Source organism: Actinia tenebrosa, unplaced genomic scaffold (genome assembly GCF_029948245.1).
Source record: "Actinia tenebrosa isolate PJP-AT-01 unplaced genomic scaffold, QUT_ActTen_1.0 PGA_scaffold6__47_contigs__length_16458017, whole genome shotgun sequence".
Lineage (NCBI taxonomy): Eukaryota > Metazoa > Cnidaria > Anthozoa > Actiniaria > Actiniidae > Actinia > Actinia tenebrosa.
Genome location: NW_028292583.1, coordinates 5,957,860 through 5,974,891, shown reverse-complemented (window position 1 = coordinate 5,974,891; position 17,032 = coordinate 5,957,860). Strand labels below are relative to the sequence as shown.

Below are 17,032 nucleotides of genomic sequence, written 5' to 3'. Positions count from 1 at the left end.
TTCATGATATTATTTGCTAATATCTATCAACGTTAGTCGGATTGATATCTAATATCATTTGCGTACTTTGATTTGTAAAGAAGGAATAGAATTCAAACACATGTATAAAACATCTTTAATTTCTGGAGAGCAAATGAGATTCAAAACCCATGTTAAAACACATCTTTTATTTCTGAAGAACGAATGGGATTCAAACCCATGTTAAAACACATCTTTTATTTCTGAAGAACGAATGGGATTCAAACCCATGTTAAAACACATCTTTTATATTTGGAGAACGAATGGGATTCTAACCCATGTTAAAACACATCTTTTATTTTTGGAGAACGAATGAGATTCAAAACCCATGTTAAAACACATCGTTTATTTCTGAAGAACGAATGGGATTCAAACCCATGTTAAAACACATCTTTTATTTCTGAAGAACAAATGGGATTCAAACCCATGTTAAAACACATCTTTTATTTCTGAAGAACGAATGGGATTCAAACCCATGTTAAAACACATCTTTTATTTCTGAAGAACGAATGGGATTCAAACCCATGTTAAAACACATCTTTTATATTTGGAGAACGAATGGGATTCTAACCCATGTTAAAACACATCTTTTATTTTTGGAGAACGAATGAGATTCAAAACCCATGTTAAAACACATCGTTTATTTCTGAAGAACGAATGGGATTCAAACCCATGTTAAAACACATCTTTTATTTCTGAAGAACGAATGGAATTCAAACCCATGTTAAAACACATCGTTTATTTCTGGAGAACGAATGGGATTCAAACCCATGTTAGAACACATCGTTTATTTCTGAAGAACGAATGGGATTCAAACCCATGTTAAAACACATCGTTTATTTCTGGAGAACGAATGGGATTCAAACCCATGTTAAAACACATCGTTTATTTCTGAAGAACGAATGGGATTCAAACCCATGTTAAAACACATCGTTTATTTCTGAAGAACGAATGGGATTCAAACCCATGTTAAAACACATCGTTTATTTCTGAAGAACGAATGGGATTCAAACCCATGTTAGAACACATCGTTTATTTCTGGAGAACGAATGGGATTCAAACCCATGTTATAACACATCTTTTATTTCTGAAGAACGAATGGGATTCAAACCCATGTTAAAACACATCTTTTATTTCTGAAGAACGAATGGGATTCAAACCCATGTTAAAACACATCTTTTATTTCTGGAGAACGAATGGGATTCAAACCCATGTTAGAACACATCGTTTATTTCTGAAGAACGAATGGGATTCAAACCCATGTTAAAACACATCTTTTATTTCTGAAGAACGAATGGGATTCAAACCCATGTTAAAACACATCGTTTATTTCTGAAGAACGAATGGGATTCAAACCCATGTTAAAACACATCTTTTATTTCTGAAGAACGAATGGGATTCAAAACCCATGTTAAAACACATCTTTTATTTCTGGAGAACGAATGGGATTCTAACCCATGTTAAAACACATCGTTTATTTCTGAAGAACGAATGGGATTCTAACCCATGTTAAAACACATCTTTTATTTCTGAAGAACGAATGGGATTCAAACCCATGTTAAAACACATCGTTTATTTCTGAAGAACGAATGGGATTCAAACCCATGTTAAAACACATCGTTTATTTCTGAAGAACGAATGGGATTCTAACCCATGTTAAAACACATCTTTTATTTCTGAAGAACGAATGGGATTCAAACCCATGTTAGAACACATCGTTTATTTCTGAAGAACGAATGGGATTCAAACCCATGTTAGAACACATCGTTTATTTCTGAAGAACGAATGGGATTCAAACCCATGTTAAAACACATCGTTTATTTCTGAAGAACGAATGGGATTCTAACCCATGTTAAAACACATCGTTTATTTCTGAAGAACGAATGGGATTCAAACCCATGTTAAAACACATCGTTTATTTCTGAAGAACGAATGGGATTCAAACTCATGTTAAAACACATCGTTTATTTCTGGAGAACGAATGGGATTCAAACCCATGTTAAAACACATCTTTTATATTTGGAGAACGAATGGGATTCTAACCCATGTTATAACACATCTCGCCAGTAAACACGACGAACGACGTAAACGAATGAACAAGCTTTAATAATGAAACGTAGTCGCAAGATGGCCGACCAATAACAACAGTAATGAACAGGCGTCACTGGCGCGTGCGCGCGCGCATGACAGGCACAAATGTCCGCGGGCACAACGGGCTCGCTGGCGCAGTATCTTCTTCTTCCTTATTTTCTGTTAATTAACTGGATAACAAAGTTATTATGGTTCATACATCTACAGGTCGCATAATGTCTCAATATAGGAAGTAGTCCTTGAGGTAGGCTGGGGGTTTGCGTGTTCGTTGTGGTCTCGAGGGGGATTCTTCGCTGCTGAGTTCGTTGTTGATGGGCAGTGGGACGGTGAGAGTGACTTGCGAGGGTGGTGGGTCTTGCTCAGTTGTTTCTGGGGTTGTGTTGGTGTCTTCTTCCGATGCGTTGTCTTGATTGTTTGGTTTACACCAGCTTGGTAAGTCAACTTCGTATGGGCGGATAAGTTCCGATGGGGGTGTTGGTGGACTTGGTTCTTCTGACGCTAACGTTGGGTCTACGGTGGCGAAGTCTTCGTCGGCATCGTTGTGGATTACTTGAGTACTAGTGTGGGAGGAGGCGAGGGGAGCGGGAACGGCATAGCACTCACATAGCTTGACCTTGTATGATGTGGCGCGAAGTTGGGATCCGGTGAACTTCTTAATGTAACACCAAGGGTCGCTCACTTCTGTAACGATGTAGCGGTCACGAGCACGTAGTTTGTCGCGGTCAGCGATCAAATAAACTATGTCTCCCACTCGAATCTGTGGCTGAGGTGCGGCAACTCCGTGTTTGTCTTTGGACTTTTCGCTGTGGGGATGGTTAGTGGACCTCTTCTGGTGCTGCGCTACTATATTCTGGTAGTCAGATAGTGGGAGTTGGTCACAGGTGTATTGACTGCGCTGTGTCCATAGTTCACGAGCGGAGAGACCTTGATGGCGTAGGCGAGAGTTGAGACGAGCTGTTGCTAGTGCGAGGCCAGTAGAAGTAATGGGTCCACCTCCGGGCTCCTGTCGCAGAAGCTCTTCTTCTAGCTCTTGAATAGCCTTTTCGGCGACTGGGTTCTTATTCTTATTCTTTATGCGACCAACATCGAGCCAAATGTTCAAGTGTTTTAGACCGTCGTTGTTGCTAAGAGATAAGAAGCTTGGTGCAGGGTCTACTCGAATGACTGCTCTTGGACCGTCCAAAGGGTGTAGTTCCACAATGAGGCGTGTAAGGGCGTCGCGCAGGGTGTCGTACTTTTCGTCTTGTATTAAACAAGTGTTGGTGTAGGATGTCGAACACTCTCTGAGTAGTAAGATTGCTTGTCGTTGTCGTTTGATAACGTCAGCAGCGAAGGATATGCCGACGACGTCGGGTGGTTCTTCAGATGATTGGTTTACGAGAGAACTTGGAAACTTCCGTAAGGAGGCACATGGGTGGCATGACGAGGATACCCTGGTTAGGGCACTGTTCATGTCTAACGCAAAGAAGTGGCGTAGTACAACCATCTGAAGCTGGTTGCGAGATGGATGGTTTAGACGAACGTGGAGAGCTGTGAGAAGACCATCAAGTACGGACCGTGGTACTACTATTGCCTCAGATGAGGGGGTGAAAGGTTGGTTGCGTTTGACTACTAGAATGCCGTCTTTGGAGATGGACGTTACGTTTAGATAGCGTTTGATGTCTTTTATGTTAGTCAGTTTCTTCGAGGGTCTAGTTCCTTGTTTCAGATGGGCATGGACTCTGCGGAGGTCGGGACATCCGTTTTGGATTTCTCGCCAGGCTGATCTCGTGGTGAATGGAAGTGACTTGGTGTTGTCGATGATGTCTTGAACGGACACGTCACGGACGACAGAGTCTTCTGTTTCTTTGATGAAACTGCACACCTGGCATGTTGGTTCTTGGCACTCTGGAGCGTTGCGGCTCGTAAAGTCTGAAGGGAGGTTAGCCGTACCGGCCAAATGCTGCAACGTGACTTGATATCGGCTAACGGTAGTTAGGAATGATGTTACCCGAGGGCTTGCGGAAAATTCGCCGCGACAGAGTTTATTGATGGCTTGGACGCATGGTTTGCTGTCAGTGAGTACGCAAGTACGGTGTTCAGACTGTATTATAAACGGGCTGAAGTGCTTGACGGCCGCGGCGATACTCAGTGCTTCAATTTCACAGGGCAGCCAGTTGACTTGGTGTTTGCGGAGTTTTGCGCTGAAAAATCCGGCAAGATAGAGGTTGTTCTCACGGGACACATATAGTGTTGCTCCGAGGCCACGTTTGGTTACGGAGCCGTCTGTTACGATCCATAAGGAGTCGGATGGACGTGGTAGAGCGATGGCTTTGGTTGACGTGAGGGCCTGCTGAGCAGCTTTAAACTTGTGGAGAAGACTTTCGTTCAACGTAAGTTTGTCTTGTGACTGGAGACCCGAGATTGCGCCTTCGAGGGGGTCGATTAGGGAGGAACACTCTGGTAGGACGCGGCTAAGGACTTTGTAGGACCCGATAAAAGAGCGCATGCCTTTGACGGTAGTTGGAGGAGGACAAGATGCAAGAACCGCGACGCGATGAGGACTTGCAGATAGTTTGCCTTGGGACCACACCCATCCTAATATGGTGGTGGACTTTGGACAGATGACCGTTTTAGTTGGTGAGAGTCTAAGGTTGCACCTGTCAAGCTGTTCCAGGACCCGTGCCCAGATAGGTAGAAGGTCTTCGGGGCTTGCTCCTCCGCAGTACAAGTCGTCTGCTATCTTTGCCACGCAGCCTTCTTGGATGAAGTCACCAAGTACTCGACACATCATCTCTTCGAGTGCTGTTTCTGAGCCGGGCATTCCCATTGCGGAGCGGCAGTAAACGCGTACGCCACGAAATGGTGTGGCTACGCCGCAGTACTTCCTGGATTCTTTAGCAAGGGGTATTTGGTAGAAGGCGCGGCTGAGATCAGACTTTATCAGGAACTTCCATGGTGCAATGGTGCGTAGTGTGGAGTCAACGTCTGGCATGAGTGATGGTTGGGGTTTGCTGTACCGTCCCACGTCTGCAAAGGCAGTGACGAGGCGATGACCGCCAGAGGGTTTCTTTATGAGGAAGGAGGGGTTCAGGTATTCTACTGCCACGTCGATATCTTCGGGTTTTTGGAAGACTTGGTCTCTTTCCAGTTCGTCAAACTTCTCTTGCAGCTCTATTAGTTGGTTTCGAGAGTATTGAGGAAGGCGCCCTTTACGTTGGGGCGGCTGTACCGGTCCCATGTTTACGCGGGCTTCTATATGGCCCGCTGCTCCGTTGTACCCTGGAATGTCCGGTTTGAAGACGTTGTCGTATTTCTGTAGGACCTTCTGGAATTGGTCACGCATGGAACTTGTAAGTAGCTTGTCTGGATCTAGACTTACGCTGCCTGAGGACGGCGGGGTAGGCTTTACTTCTGTAACGGGGAGTGTTGAGGGTGGAGCCGCTTCGGGAGGAGTCGCTGGGACGGTTGGGCGGGCCCAGCAGATGTGGTCGTGGCGTCGGACGGTGTATGGTTCGTCGGACGTGTTGGTAATTCGCACTTTACCTCCGACTGTATCTATGACTCGTGGTTGGGGCCATGGGTTTTCGCTGGGTGGAGGGCGTTTGAGTTGGGACGTATCACTACGGGGTTCAATGGCGATAGTGTTGTCAGTTCCCAGCTCGGGGGGGACGTCAACTTCTAGGTAATCTCCAGGCCAGATAACGGTGGTGGGCGACGATGAACGTAACACATACGACGTGGCGTGGCGTATGGTGTGAGCCTGAGTGCTGTGTTTTTCATCGGTGTGGTACAAGATGGTTTCGGAGCCTTGTATAGTTATCTGTTGAGTGGCTGGGCGAACTGAGATGTCGTTCGCGATGAGGAAGGGTATTCCAGCGAGTATGTCAACATCTATGTCCTCTACTACGAGGGCGTCGAGCGCGAGTTTCTTGTTGGAACGAGAGAGCAGGACGTGTACTTCGCCAATAACGGTCAGCGGTGTCGTACCATCGGCTTGCAATGCTTGTTGGGAAGACTTTTCGACGGTAAGACCAAGTGTCTGGGCAACGGACGCTTTAATCATGCTGGTTTCGGCGCCGGTGTCGAGGGTCAGTCTCACTGGGTGTTGTCGATAGAAGGCGTTGAGTAGGGGTGACCTTCTGGTGCTGACCCTTCGGGAGATGGAACGTGCGGACGGAAGGGCTGACGCTTCACTGTCAACTTGATCAGGTGCGTACAGATCTAGGTTATCGTCGTCTTCTTCTACTTCCTCTTCATAGTTGGTTGTCGAGCGAGTCTTGGCGAGGAAGAGTCTGTCCTCAGGAGGTAAGTAAGGGCACTTACTTAGGAAATGCTGTTGATCTGCGCGGCCTGCTTCTTTGCATAGTGGGCATGACCTGGGGCGTCTGGAAGTCGTTGGGCGGCGACTGTTTGGCAATTTGTTTGGTTCACGTGAGGCAGGGAATCTAAATTTTGACGCTGTAGCGCGTAGTATCTTGGAATCAGCGGCTGTGCGTAGTTCGTCAAGCAGTGAGTCCAACGCTTGGGAGATTTCTGGTTTTATCGATGCGAGGGTTCTGGAGCGAAGTTCCGTGCCATATCGTTGTTTTACGAGGTTTGGTAAGTCCGGGTGGATTAGTCTAAGCCAGGTGAGAACGATCATATTTTCAAGACTGGGTGTTGATTCCTCGTCGGCGGTTATAATCTCGCCATGGTGGGTGATATTGCCATTAGCGATGAGGAGATTGTCTTCGACGAAGGACATCAGTCGTTGAAAGAGGTCTTCTGGGCGTTCGTCATGTTCCAGTTTAATGTTATTAAAGTCGATAAAGTGTGCTCCGGTGGACTGGAACCCATAATGCATGCGAATCATTTGCCAGATGGAGTTGATAGATGTTGAGTTCTTGACAATTGAATTTCTAGAGATAACTGGGCAATAATTAGCGATTTGGCCAAGCATCAACTCCAGATGGGTACACTTTTGCTGTGCTGTTCGACGTCTAGCGACAGGGACTGCTTCACCGTCATCAGTAAAGCCTCTTAGAGGGCCTCGAGATTTCTTTAGCCACGTCACGGTATCACCAAGGAAGGATGCGAAATTTACGTCGAGAGATAATGTATACTGTAGGTTTTGTCTCCATGCTTCGAAGGAAGTGATTGTCTCGTTTTTAGTCAGTGTCCATTGTTTTGGTGCTCTTGTTGAAGTCATTTTTGGAGTCGATGGTTTGGGTGATTGTTGATGAGGCCGTGTGAATGTGTTTCGTAAGCTCTTGTGTACGTTTCTTGCTGTTCGTTTTCCAACCACCGTACAGGTTGGCTCGTTACGAGACTTCTGCTATTGATCGTTGTATTTATACTGTTGTTCGTGGGTCCTTTAATCGCTGCCACCACGCCAGTAAACACGACGAACGACGTAAACGAATGAACAAGCTTTAATAATGAAACGTAGTCGCAAGATGGCCGACCAATAACAACAGTAATGAACAGGCGTCACTGGCGCGGGCGCGCGCGCATGACAGGCACAAATGTCCGCGGGCACAACGGGCTCGCTGGCGTCTTTTATTTCTGAAGAACGAATGGGATTCAAACCCATGTTAAAACACATCTTTTATTTCTGAAGAACGAATGGGATTCAAACCCATGTTAAAACACATCTTTTATTTCTGGAGAACGAATGGGATTCAAACCCATGTTAGAACACATCGTTTATTTCTGAAGAACGAATGGGATTCAAACCCATGTTAAAACACATCTTTTATTTCTGAAGAACGAATGGGATTCAAACCCATGTTAAAACACATCGTTTATTTCTGAAGAACGAATGGGATTCAAACCCATGTTAAAACACATCTTTTATTTCTGAAGAACGAATGGGATTCAAAACCCATGTTAAAACACATCTTTTATTTCTGGAGAACGAATGGGATTCAAACCCATGTTAAAACTCTTCTTTTATTTCTGGAGAACGAATGGGATTCAAACCCATGTTAGAACACATCTTTTATTTCTGAAGAACGAATGGGATTCAAACCCATGTTAGAACACATCGTTTATTTCTGAAGAACGAATGGGATTCAAACCCATGTTATAACACATCTTTTATATTTGGAGAACGAATGGGATTCAAACCCATGTTAAAACACATCGTTTATTTCTGGAGAACGAATGGGATTCAAACCCATGTTAGAACACATCGTTTATTTCTGAAGAACGAATGGGATTCAAACCCATGTTAGAACACATCTTTTATTTCTGGAGAACGAATGGGATTCAAAACCATGTTAAAACACATCGTTTATTTCTGAAGAACGAATGGGATTCAAACCCATGTTAAAACACATCGTTTATTTCTGAAGAACGAATGGGATTCAAACCCATGTTAAAACACATCGTTTATTTCTGGAGAACGAATGGGATTCAAACCCATGTTATAACACATCTTTTATTTCTGGAGAACGAATGGGATTCTAACCCATGTTAAAACGCATCTTTTATTTCTGGAGAACGAATGGGATTCTAACCCATGTTAAAACACATCTTTTATATTTGGAGAACGAATGGGATTCAAACCCATGTTAAAACACATCTTTTATTTCTGGAGAACGAATGGGATTCAAACCCATGTTAAAACACATCTTTTATTTCTGGAGAACGAATGGGATTCTAACCCATGTTAAAACACATCTTTTATTTCTGGAGAACGAATGGGATTCAAACCCATGTTAAAACACATCTTTTTTTCCTGGAGAATGAATGAGAATTTTTTTTATTTTTTGAAAAAAGGAATGGGATTATAACGTATAATAATTTTTTTTTGGGAGAAGGAAGGAGATCATCGTTTTTTGGAGTGCGAATGGGAATGACAGATTTTTAAAGGAAAACAACTGAATTTTATTAATTTTTTTTCAGGAAGATATAACAATAACTGTGTAAACGAGGTTTGGGTTGCACTTAAATTAAAAGTTAAACTTCCATCAAAAACTATTATAAATAATTCTTATTGTAATCTTTGTTAAACTTAAATATTAAAAACAATCAACACAAAACAATGACAAAACGACAACACCAAACCTATATTTGACTTACTCATTTCACATTTATGTTACATTTAATTGAATGATTATATGATGCTGTCTGGTGTGTAAAGATCATTTAAATATTTACTGACATGTATTTTCAGTATAATTGTAGATTGGAAGAGACGTGTGGAAAGGTTTGAAACGATTTATTAGTTAGGGATTCAAACCATTCTAGATACAGATGCAGAAATATTCCTTGAAATAAAGATATGATTTCCATGACAACTGGAATGTAAACCCAGCATCATGAACAGCTGATATATTAACTTTGCAAGTGAATTCAAATACTGACAAGTACAACAATCAAGATGAAATATATACGTTCACTCATTTTGCTTCTTTCTTTTCTTTACTGACGATTATTTACTGATTATTTAGTGTGTAAGTTCAAGTGTCTACTTGTCGTTTGAGGATAAAGTATTCAATGTAAGTCTAGCTAAACTCATAAGTTCATAGTACTTTATTGATTATACCATCTTGTTGATAATATTATAGTCATTATACAACTAAATAACACATGTTTTCTTCTTTATTCAGGGTTAAAGCAGAGTACACAGGACTTGGACATCTCCTGCAGACTCTGGAGTGGATTTCTTTAACATGTAAGGACATTTTCAATCTATTTTTTAAGTCTTTTCTTACGTCGTTGAGTTCGAAAACTCAGTAAATTCATGAAACTTTACTATATATCTAGCATTATCTAGTAACAAATAGCTTATTTAATCATAAACTGAAACAACATGTACAACCGACATTTTGTAATATTTAGTGCAAAATGAATTTGATACTGATACTGTTTCATATAATTGGCGTTTGCACTCTAGGCATAAATATCCGTATTAATCAAGTTCATTATTTTAAATAGAGGGTTATTTCATTATAGGGCCTTAGCTTCAGACCACGCCTTGGTATCTCTTCGTCATGGAAAAATATACTCACCTTTATGGTTCCAGATCAATTATGGTTACAAGACCCTACGTTTGTCCTTGGAAATGAAGACTGGTCATCGAGTCTGTAAGGTGATGTTGTTGTGGTCAGAAAACCGTGAGTCTTTAAACCTTAATATGTACTATCTTCTTATTCGGCATCCATTTAAACAATTGGCTTTTTAGGCATTTTTTCGGCCCGGCATTTTTTATATAAGGCATATTTTTACTTTTCACGCTATGTTTTACTTTCGATCATTTTACATCTTTTTTTCTTCTCCGATACTTTGCTTTGACGTTTTATCTGGATATTTTCCTGATATATCCATTCGATTAACACATGAGGTTTAAGTTACTTTTTTCTTCGATCTTTACTTCCGATACTTTATGTTTCTTCAGTAGGTCTTTTTGGTTTTATTTCGGTTTCGGCAGCATGTGTTCTTGTGGTTTAGACAGTTTAGAATGATTGTAATCAGGCAGACAGTTGCGAACAAAGAAATGACGAAATAAAGAAACAAATAAAGCTTTGCGATTGCGCGTGCGACGAGTGTGTGTGCGCCTTTGAGTGTTAGTTGTGGAGTAACCCCTACCTTGCCGCTGTTAGTTGGTACCGCTTGTATTCAGCTAATGGTGATGATCCCCTGAAAACTTAGTGTTTGCTTCTTAAGGCAGTCTATACTACCTTGCCTGAATTCTTCTAAGGCTTGCTTGTGATTTGTCGGCTTCACAACACCCCAATTGGACACCCCTCTGTTGGTTTATACAGAGTGGGAAAATCCGCTACGATGAACGGTAGCCTCCACGTGGCGTAGCGGGGAAGTAATTGCCATTGAAACCAGCATGACTGATTCCGGTTAACATTCTTCCACTCGGTACAAGTATTAGGAAGAATCCATTCAGGAAACTGGCTTCTGATGACGATTATTACGAATAACCGTTCGGCCAAAAGTCATTCTTTCTAGCTCTAGTGTTTATTAGAAAACGTTTTACATTAAAACATGATCGGTGCATTGTTTAGCTTTGGTGAGGATCTGGTTGTTATCTTGGGTCTCTTATTTTTCTTTTGCAACCAAATAAACTCAGTGGTGTGTTAATGCACGCGGACTACAAATTTTTTTCTAGATGTTCATCTCTTTAAAATATGTGGTTTTGAGGACTGGGTGTGACTCCCAGCTGAGATGGTTGCAAAAGAACAAGAAAGGGATTGCGCAATTGCGACTAATTACAATAATATATAGTTCGATTTTCGTTTTTGTTTATACGGAAAGTCTCCAAAAAAAAGAAACAAAAACAAAAAACACACAACAACAACAACAACAAAACGGAAAGAAAAAAGAAAACCAACCAACCAACCAACCAAACAAAAAACAAAAAACAAAACAAAAAACAAACAAAACAAAACAAAACAAGGAAGTAAAGAAGAAGGGCAACTTTTTATAATTTTTAAAAAAAAAATCGTCCTTTTTTCACGAGGGTAGCACTTAATAGCCGGTGGCTAACAAACCTGTGGCCCTCATTCCATGATCGAATTGGAATTTAGGAGTTGATTTTTGCGGAGGGAGGAAAACCGGAGAACCCGGAAAACCCTCGAAGCACAGGAGAGAACCAACAAACAACTCTACTCATATACAACATAATATAATGTTCGTCTCGTATCTATTGTATTATGATTTTTTGTATCTACGTTTTTGTAATTTTGTCATTATTGTTATAATAATGACAAAATTTTGTTACTATTACAAACATTTATTTATTAAGTGCAAATCACCAGGCTTTTTATGTTAACGTTGGAAACTTAACTTGCCCTCAACCGGGAATTTTTTTGCCAAGCCTACCTACTCCAGGCTACCTAAATACCGACAGCGATTTTGAGCATTTTAATTTGTAGCACCTAAACTCTTATCCGATTGAGTTGATTTGCTTTTCATTTGAAAGCTGAAGGCATATAAAATCAAAATCAAGAAAACAAAAAGAGTTATATTTGCTATAATACATTGCATGCGCTTTTCTTTACGTTTTTAAGCTAAGTAAGGTTTAGTGCGAAAATCGCTTTACCTTTTACAGTCCATATAATATAATCTGCGCATGCACCATGGTAGTAAAAAAAAGTGCTGTATTCAAACTTCGAAGCAAATTTTAATTTAAACTATCTAATTTGTTTAACTGAACTGGGCTGGCCAAAAATACTGATACTGATATTGCTAAACCAGCTCCTACCGGTTAGTTTCTTGCTCTTTTTTCACTCAACCTTTTGATCCTGATGGTGCTGGAATATATACAAATAATTATCTGTGAGAAACTTTATTTCCAGGTGTATGTAATGACATGCATATTCGGTATGTATGGATATCATATGGTATGGATATCAATATATAATAATATAATAATAATATAATAATAATATTATATAATAATAATAATAATAAAAATAGTAACAATTTATTTCTTAAAGACGCATAACACATAAGGTCTCTATGCTCCTAACAAAGGATAAAATACAAGACATATAATAAAGAATATATATATATACACACCGAATCCCTAAAACTATGACGTGTTTAAGATATATATACATATATACATATCCCCATTTTCCCTATTGTCTTACCTGGATTTTCAAGGAAAGACAATAGCAAAAAGGGGGATACATATGTATGTATATATATCGCTTAACTGTCAGAGTTATAGTGATTCGGTATATATATATATATATATATATACACACACACAAATATAACAAAGTATGTAATGTGGTCTATACTGTTGAAACAGTGCTCGATGCGTAGGGATGCAGAGCAATAGATATATAGTAAAGATTGGATTAAAGACGAGACATGTTCACTGTAACTCCGAGTTTCGTGCTTACGCACTCATCAGACAGACTTTAATGAAACATATTCCTATTACTGTGATATTTATATACAAGAGGTGTAGTGATTATTTACAAAAGAAGTATTGTTCGGAAAGGAGTTAATTAGCTAGGCCTGGATTTCTATTGTTCATCAGATAGAACTTGTTTTCATGTCGGCATTTGGAGATCAATTCGGATCGCTTGTTTAAAAGAGTGTCGCTGTTTGCTTTGATGATAAGTAGCTTTTCTGTTAAGCACAGGTCACACCTCTTAGAAATGTTGCTGTATGGTCTGGCTGAAGTGATGATTGTCCATTCTATGTTGTAGTCTTTGTTGTTATCTTTTAGGTCCCAGATGTATTTAGAAAGTTCGGTGCTGTTAGCGTATTTTCTATTTCGCAGAGATAGTTTGTGCTGAGTGTATCGTTGTTTGAATGTTCCTTCTGTCAGGCCAATGTAGTTTTTCCCAGTAGTGTCCTCGTTTGTTGTGACATGAACGTTGTAGATGATGCTGGAGGAGAGGCAGTTGTTGTTTAGAGGGCATTGATCTTTTTTACGGCAGTTGCATGTTTTCTCAGAGGTGGTGGCGGGATCGGTATCGGTGTTGAAGATTTTCTTGTTGTGTTTGGTAATGGTGGTTTTCATGTTTTCCATGCAGCTGTAGCTCACTTTGATATTATTCTTATTGAAGATCCGGTGAAATCTGTGGTGCTTGGGAAAGTGTTTGTGTATGAGCTTCAGGAAGATGCTTCCGACGTTGGTTTGTACATTCTTGCTGTATGGAGGGTTGTACCAGATGATGTTCCGTTGTCTGTTTCTTTTTGAATGTGTAGATGATTTATGGTTGTTGTAGGTCAGGGTTTTGGTATATCCGCTGGAATTCAGGGCATGTTCATAGATGGGTTTGGCTTTGTCGAATTCGGTCTTGTTGCAGGATATGTTGGATATTCTACGGTTGATGGCGTCTGGTAGTTGTTTGATTATGTTGGGCGGATGATTCGACTTTGTGTTGATGTATAATGGCTGGTCGTTAGGCTTTCTGTAGGGGCAGTACGTTTCGTTTGCCAGGTCAAAGGTTACGTCAAGGAAGTTAACTATTTTCAGGTTCGTCTGTATGGTGATGTTAAGGCCGTGGTGCTTGAATAGTTTCGTTATGTCCTTTCTGATTCTGTCTGCTTGTGGTCCTGATGTATTCATGAAAACAGCAAGTCCATCGTCTCTGTATAGTCCTATGTAGTCCTTCCCGTATTTAGCGCATAGTTTGTTGAGGATGAATAGACCGACTAGCTCACAGATTTCCGCGCCATCGTAGCTCCCCATGGTAACATCGAACATATTGCCTTTCTTCTTGATCCAGGGAGTGCCGTTGTTGAATAGTAGTGATTTGCGGGTGTGCATAATAATGTCAATGTCTCTGGCCGTGATTGTGCAGTATTTCTTGGCGAAGGACAATGCGTCTGTTAGAAGTTTCTCTGTGATGGAAGGGTAGAAGTTTTCAATGTCGAAGATAGCGAATGTATGTTGGTGCTTGTTGGGTATGTTGGAGAACCAGTTGATTACGGACGAAGAGTTTTTCAATTGGTTTAGCGTAGTTTTATTTCTTATAGTTGTGTTAATATTGTCGAGGATCTGTTTGCTTATACGGCCAATTTCACTTTTTGCTGGGTTGATAAGTCTGCAGGTGGGATTGTTCTGGAAGTTGTCTTTGTGGTCTTTTAAGGTTATGAATGCCTGTCGTTCTGCCATGCTTTCTGTTCTGTCTTGAATGTTGAGTTCGGTTGCAATATTCTGTGCTTCGTAGTTGATGGTGTGAATAGTGTTTTCGTTCGCTTTCTTGTAAGTCGATGTTATGCTGTTTGTGAGAAGTTTATCGTGTATATTCTTGTCGAGTTCGTAGTAGTTGGTTGTTTTGTCGGCTGGGATGAATGCTTTCGTGGAGTTGTTGATCTTCTTTATATCATTACGTGGACAATCATCACTTCAGCCAGACCATACAGCAACATTTCTAAGAGGTGTGACCTGTGCTTAACAGAAAAGCTACTTATCATCAAAGCAAACAGCGACACTCTTTTAAACAAGCGATCCGAATTGATCTCCAAATGCCGACATGAAAACAAGTTCTATCTGATGAACAATAGAAATCCAGGCCTAGCTAATTAACTCCTTTCCGAACAATACTTCTTTTGTAAATAATCATTACACCTCTTGTATATAAATATCACAGTAATAGGAATATGTTTCATTAAAGTCTGTCTGATGAGTGCGTAAGCACGAAACTCGGAGTTACAGTGAACATGTTTCGTCTTTAATCCAATCTTTACTATATACACACAAATATATATATGTATACAAGTATATTATATTATATACTGTACTATATTTTTATGTATATATACTTGTATATATACTTGTATATATACTTGTATATATACTTGTATATATACTTGTATATATGCGAAAGCCCACGAACGCAAACTTTCCATGCCAGACCAGTCTGCTGACAGATACTACCATTGATACGGACGACACAGACAATCCAACGCGGTCCTTGTGGCCCACTAACGCGCCTGCCAGAAGGCCCTATGTGCAATTTTGTCGCGCGGAGGAAAGTACTCGCATGCCAAAGATAAACTCAAAAACTCAAAACACAGTCATTATCGAAACAGATGGACTGCTGAAGAAGAAATGTTATGTATAGTACAAGAAGCATAGAATTTACTTACTTTTTATCATCCAGCACTCGGACTCTTTCCAAAACCGATACTCTCCTTTACTTGTAAAAGCAGACATCTTGAAGCAATACCATGTAGATGGCTTCAGTCCAGTGATATCATAGCTGGTCACGCTAACTGACTTTGTTGTCTGCACTTGCCATTTCTGCCATTTCTCTCCAACGCCTGCTTTGAAGTAGATTTTGTAGCCCCGGATAATTCCGTTTCGTTTGTTTTCAGGTATCGGTGACCACGTGATCCTTGCGCTGTCATAACTTAAGGGGATGCAGTGTGTGATGACTGGCGCCGCATCAGGTACTAAAAAGCCAAAACAAATTCAAATCAAAAGCAAAACCTAGTATAAATTTTGATTTACTGGAAGGTGTTTCGTTGCGAAAATTATGCAAAGTTATGTAATCGTGATTCCCGTGCGCACCATTCATCTTTGTTCTATTAACTTAATTACGTAATCGATTTTCCGAGTGGGGTTTTAAAAGGACCTCTGTTAAGAATAAGTTTAATCTTTCGCCAGATTCTAAAAAGTAGACAGCTGTTTGTCTGCTTAATTCATTGCTATTCGGCACGAGCTATTTTTAATCCCAACCACCACAGTCACTTTTAAAATTGCCCAGCCGCCTATAAACTGTTTGCATCTATCACAAAGTATACGGCTAGTTCAGCATTACGTCTCATCTTAATAGCGCAGCGCGCTGATTCTAATAATAGCTTAAAGATTCGGACAAACATTGCGCTCTGTTTAACCGCTACGAGGATTGTACGAACCGATTTTATTATTTTTACTTAGTTACAATAATAACCCATGTAAACTAAGATCAACTGCGATCGGCTGTGAAAGTTATCTGCTGAAAGTAAACTTGTAAGTTTGTTTGTCCGAATTTCGCCTTTGTCTTCGCTTTTATGACGTCACGGCTGCGCTGCGCTATTGCAAGAAGGTGTGTCGAGTGAATACTTACGAATCTTAAAACATTCTTTTGGACTTATTGTCCCTAAAGTTTCTGTTTGTGATCCATCTTCACAATGCATGCACTCAGTTTGTCCTTGTTTATACTGATACGTTTGGAGTGGACAAGACATACAACGACCATTACTACTTCTGTATGATCCAGGTGGGCAATTAACTGCAATATTCAAAAGAATAAAACTTTAAGTTAAGATAAATTGTGTCTCTTGTTATATATTTAGAGAAGATTTTTCTAAATACCAATGGTACAACGGCCACTTAGGGACAGGTCATTGTTTAACGCCTGGGGGGAGGGGTGTTATAAGATATTTGTTGCAACATCATGAAGATCAAATGATCCCTTCTCGAAAAACATATGATTTTCCTAGTTTAATTAGCAAAGACATGGACAATTGGACTAGGAACTGGCTGACT

At 40.5% G+C, this 17,032-nt stretch overlaps 2 protein-coding genes across 2 annotated transcripts in view; both read right to left on the bottom strand.

The window, feature by feature from the left end:
• Positions 1 to 2,201: 2,201 nt before the first annotated feature.
• Positions 2,202 to 7,585, bottom strand: LOC148905919 (uncharacterized). Its single transcript, XM_089038783.1, has one exon. The coding sequence runs from the start codon at positions 7,277 to 7,279 to the stop codon at positions 2,330 to 2,332; it is 4,950 nt and encodes a 1,649-aa protein (XP_088894909.1). The 5' UTR covers positions 7,280 to 7,585; the 3' UTR covers positions 2,202 to 2,329.
• Positions 7,586 to 11,719: 4,134 nt separating this feature from the next.
• The window catches only part of LOC116286653 (uncharacterized), a 33,158-nt gene continuing 27,845 nt past the window's right edge, over positions 11,720 to 17,032 (bottom strand). Inside the window, exons 18-20 of the mRNA XM_031693217.2 lie at positions 16,611 to 16,775; positions 15,649 to 15,954; positions 11,720 to 12,341 (exon numbers count right to left, since the gene is read on the bottom strand). Of these exons, the coding sequence (XP_031549077.2) occupies positions 12,319 to 12,341; positions 15,649 to 15,954; positions 16,611 to 16,775 (494 nt within the window). The 3' untranslated portion in view covers positions 11,720 to 12,318. The remainder of the gene's footprint in view (positions 12,342 to 15,648; positions 15,955 to 16,610; positions 16,776 to 17,032) is intronic.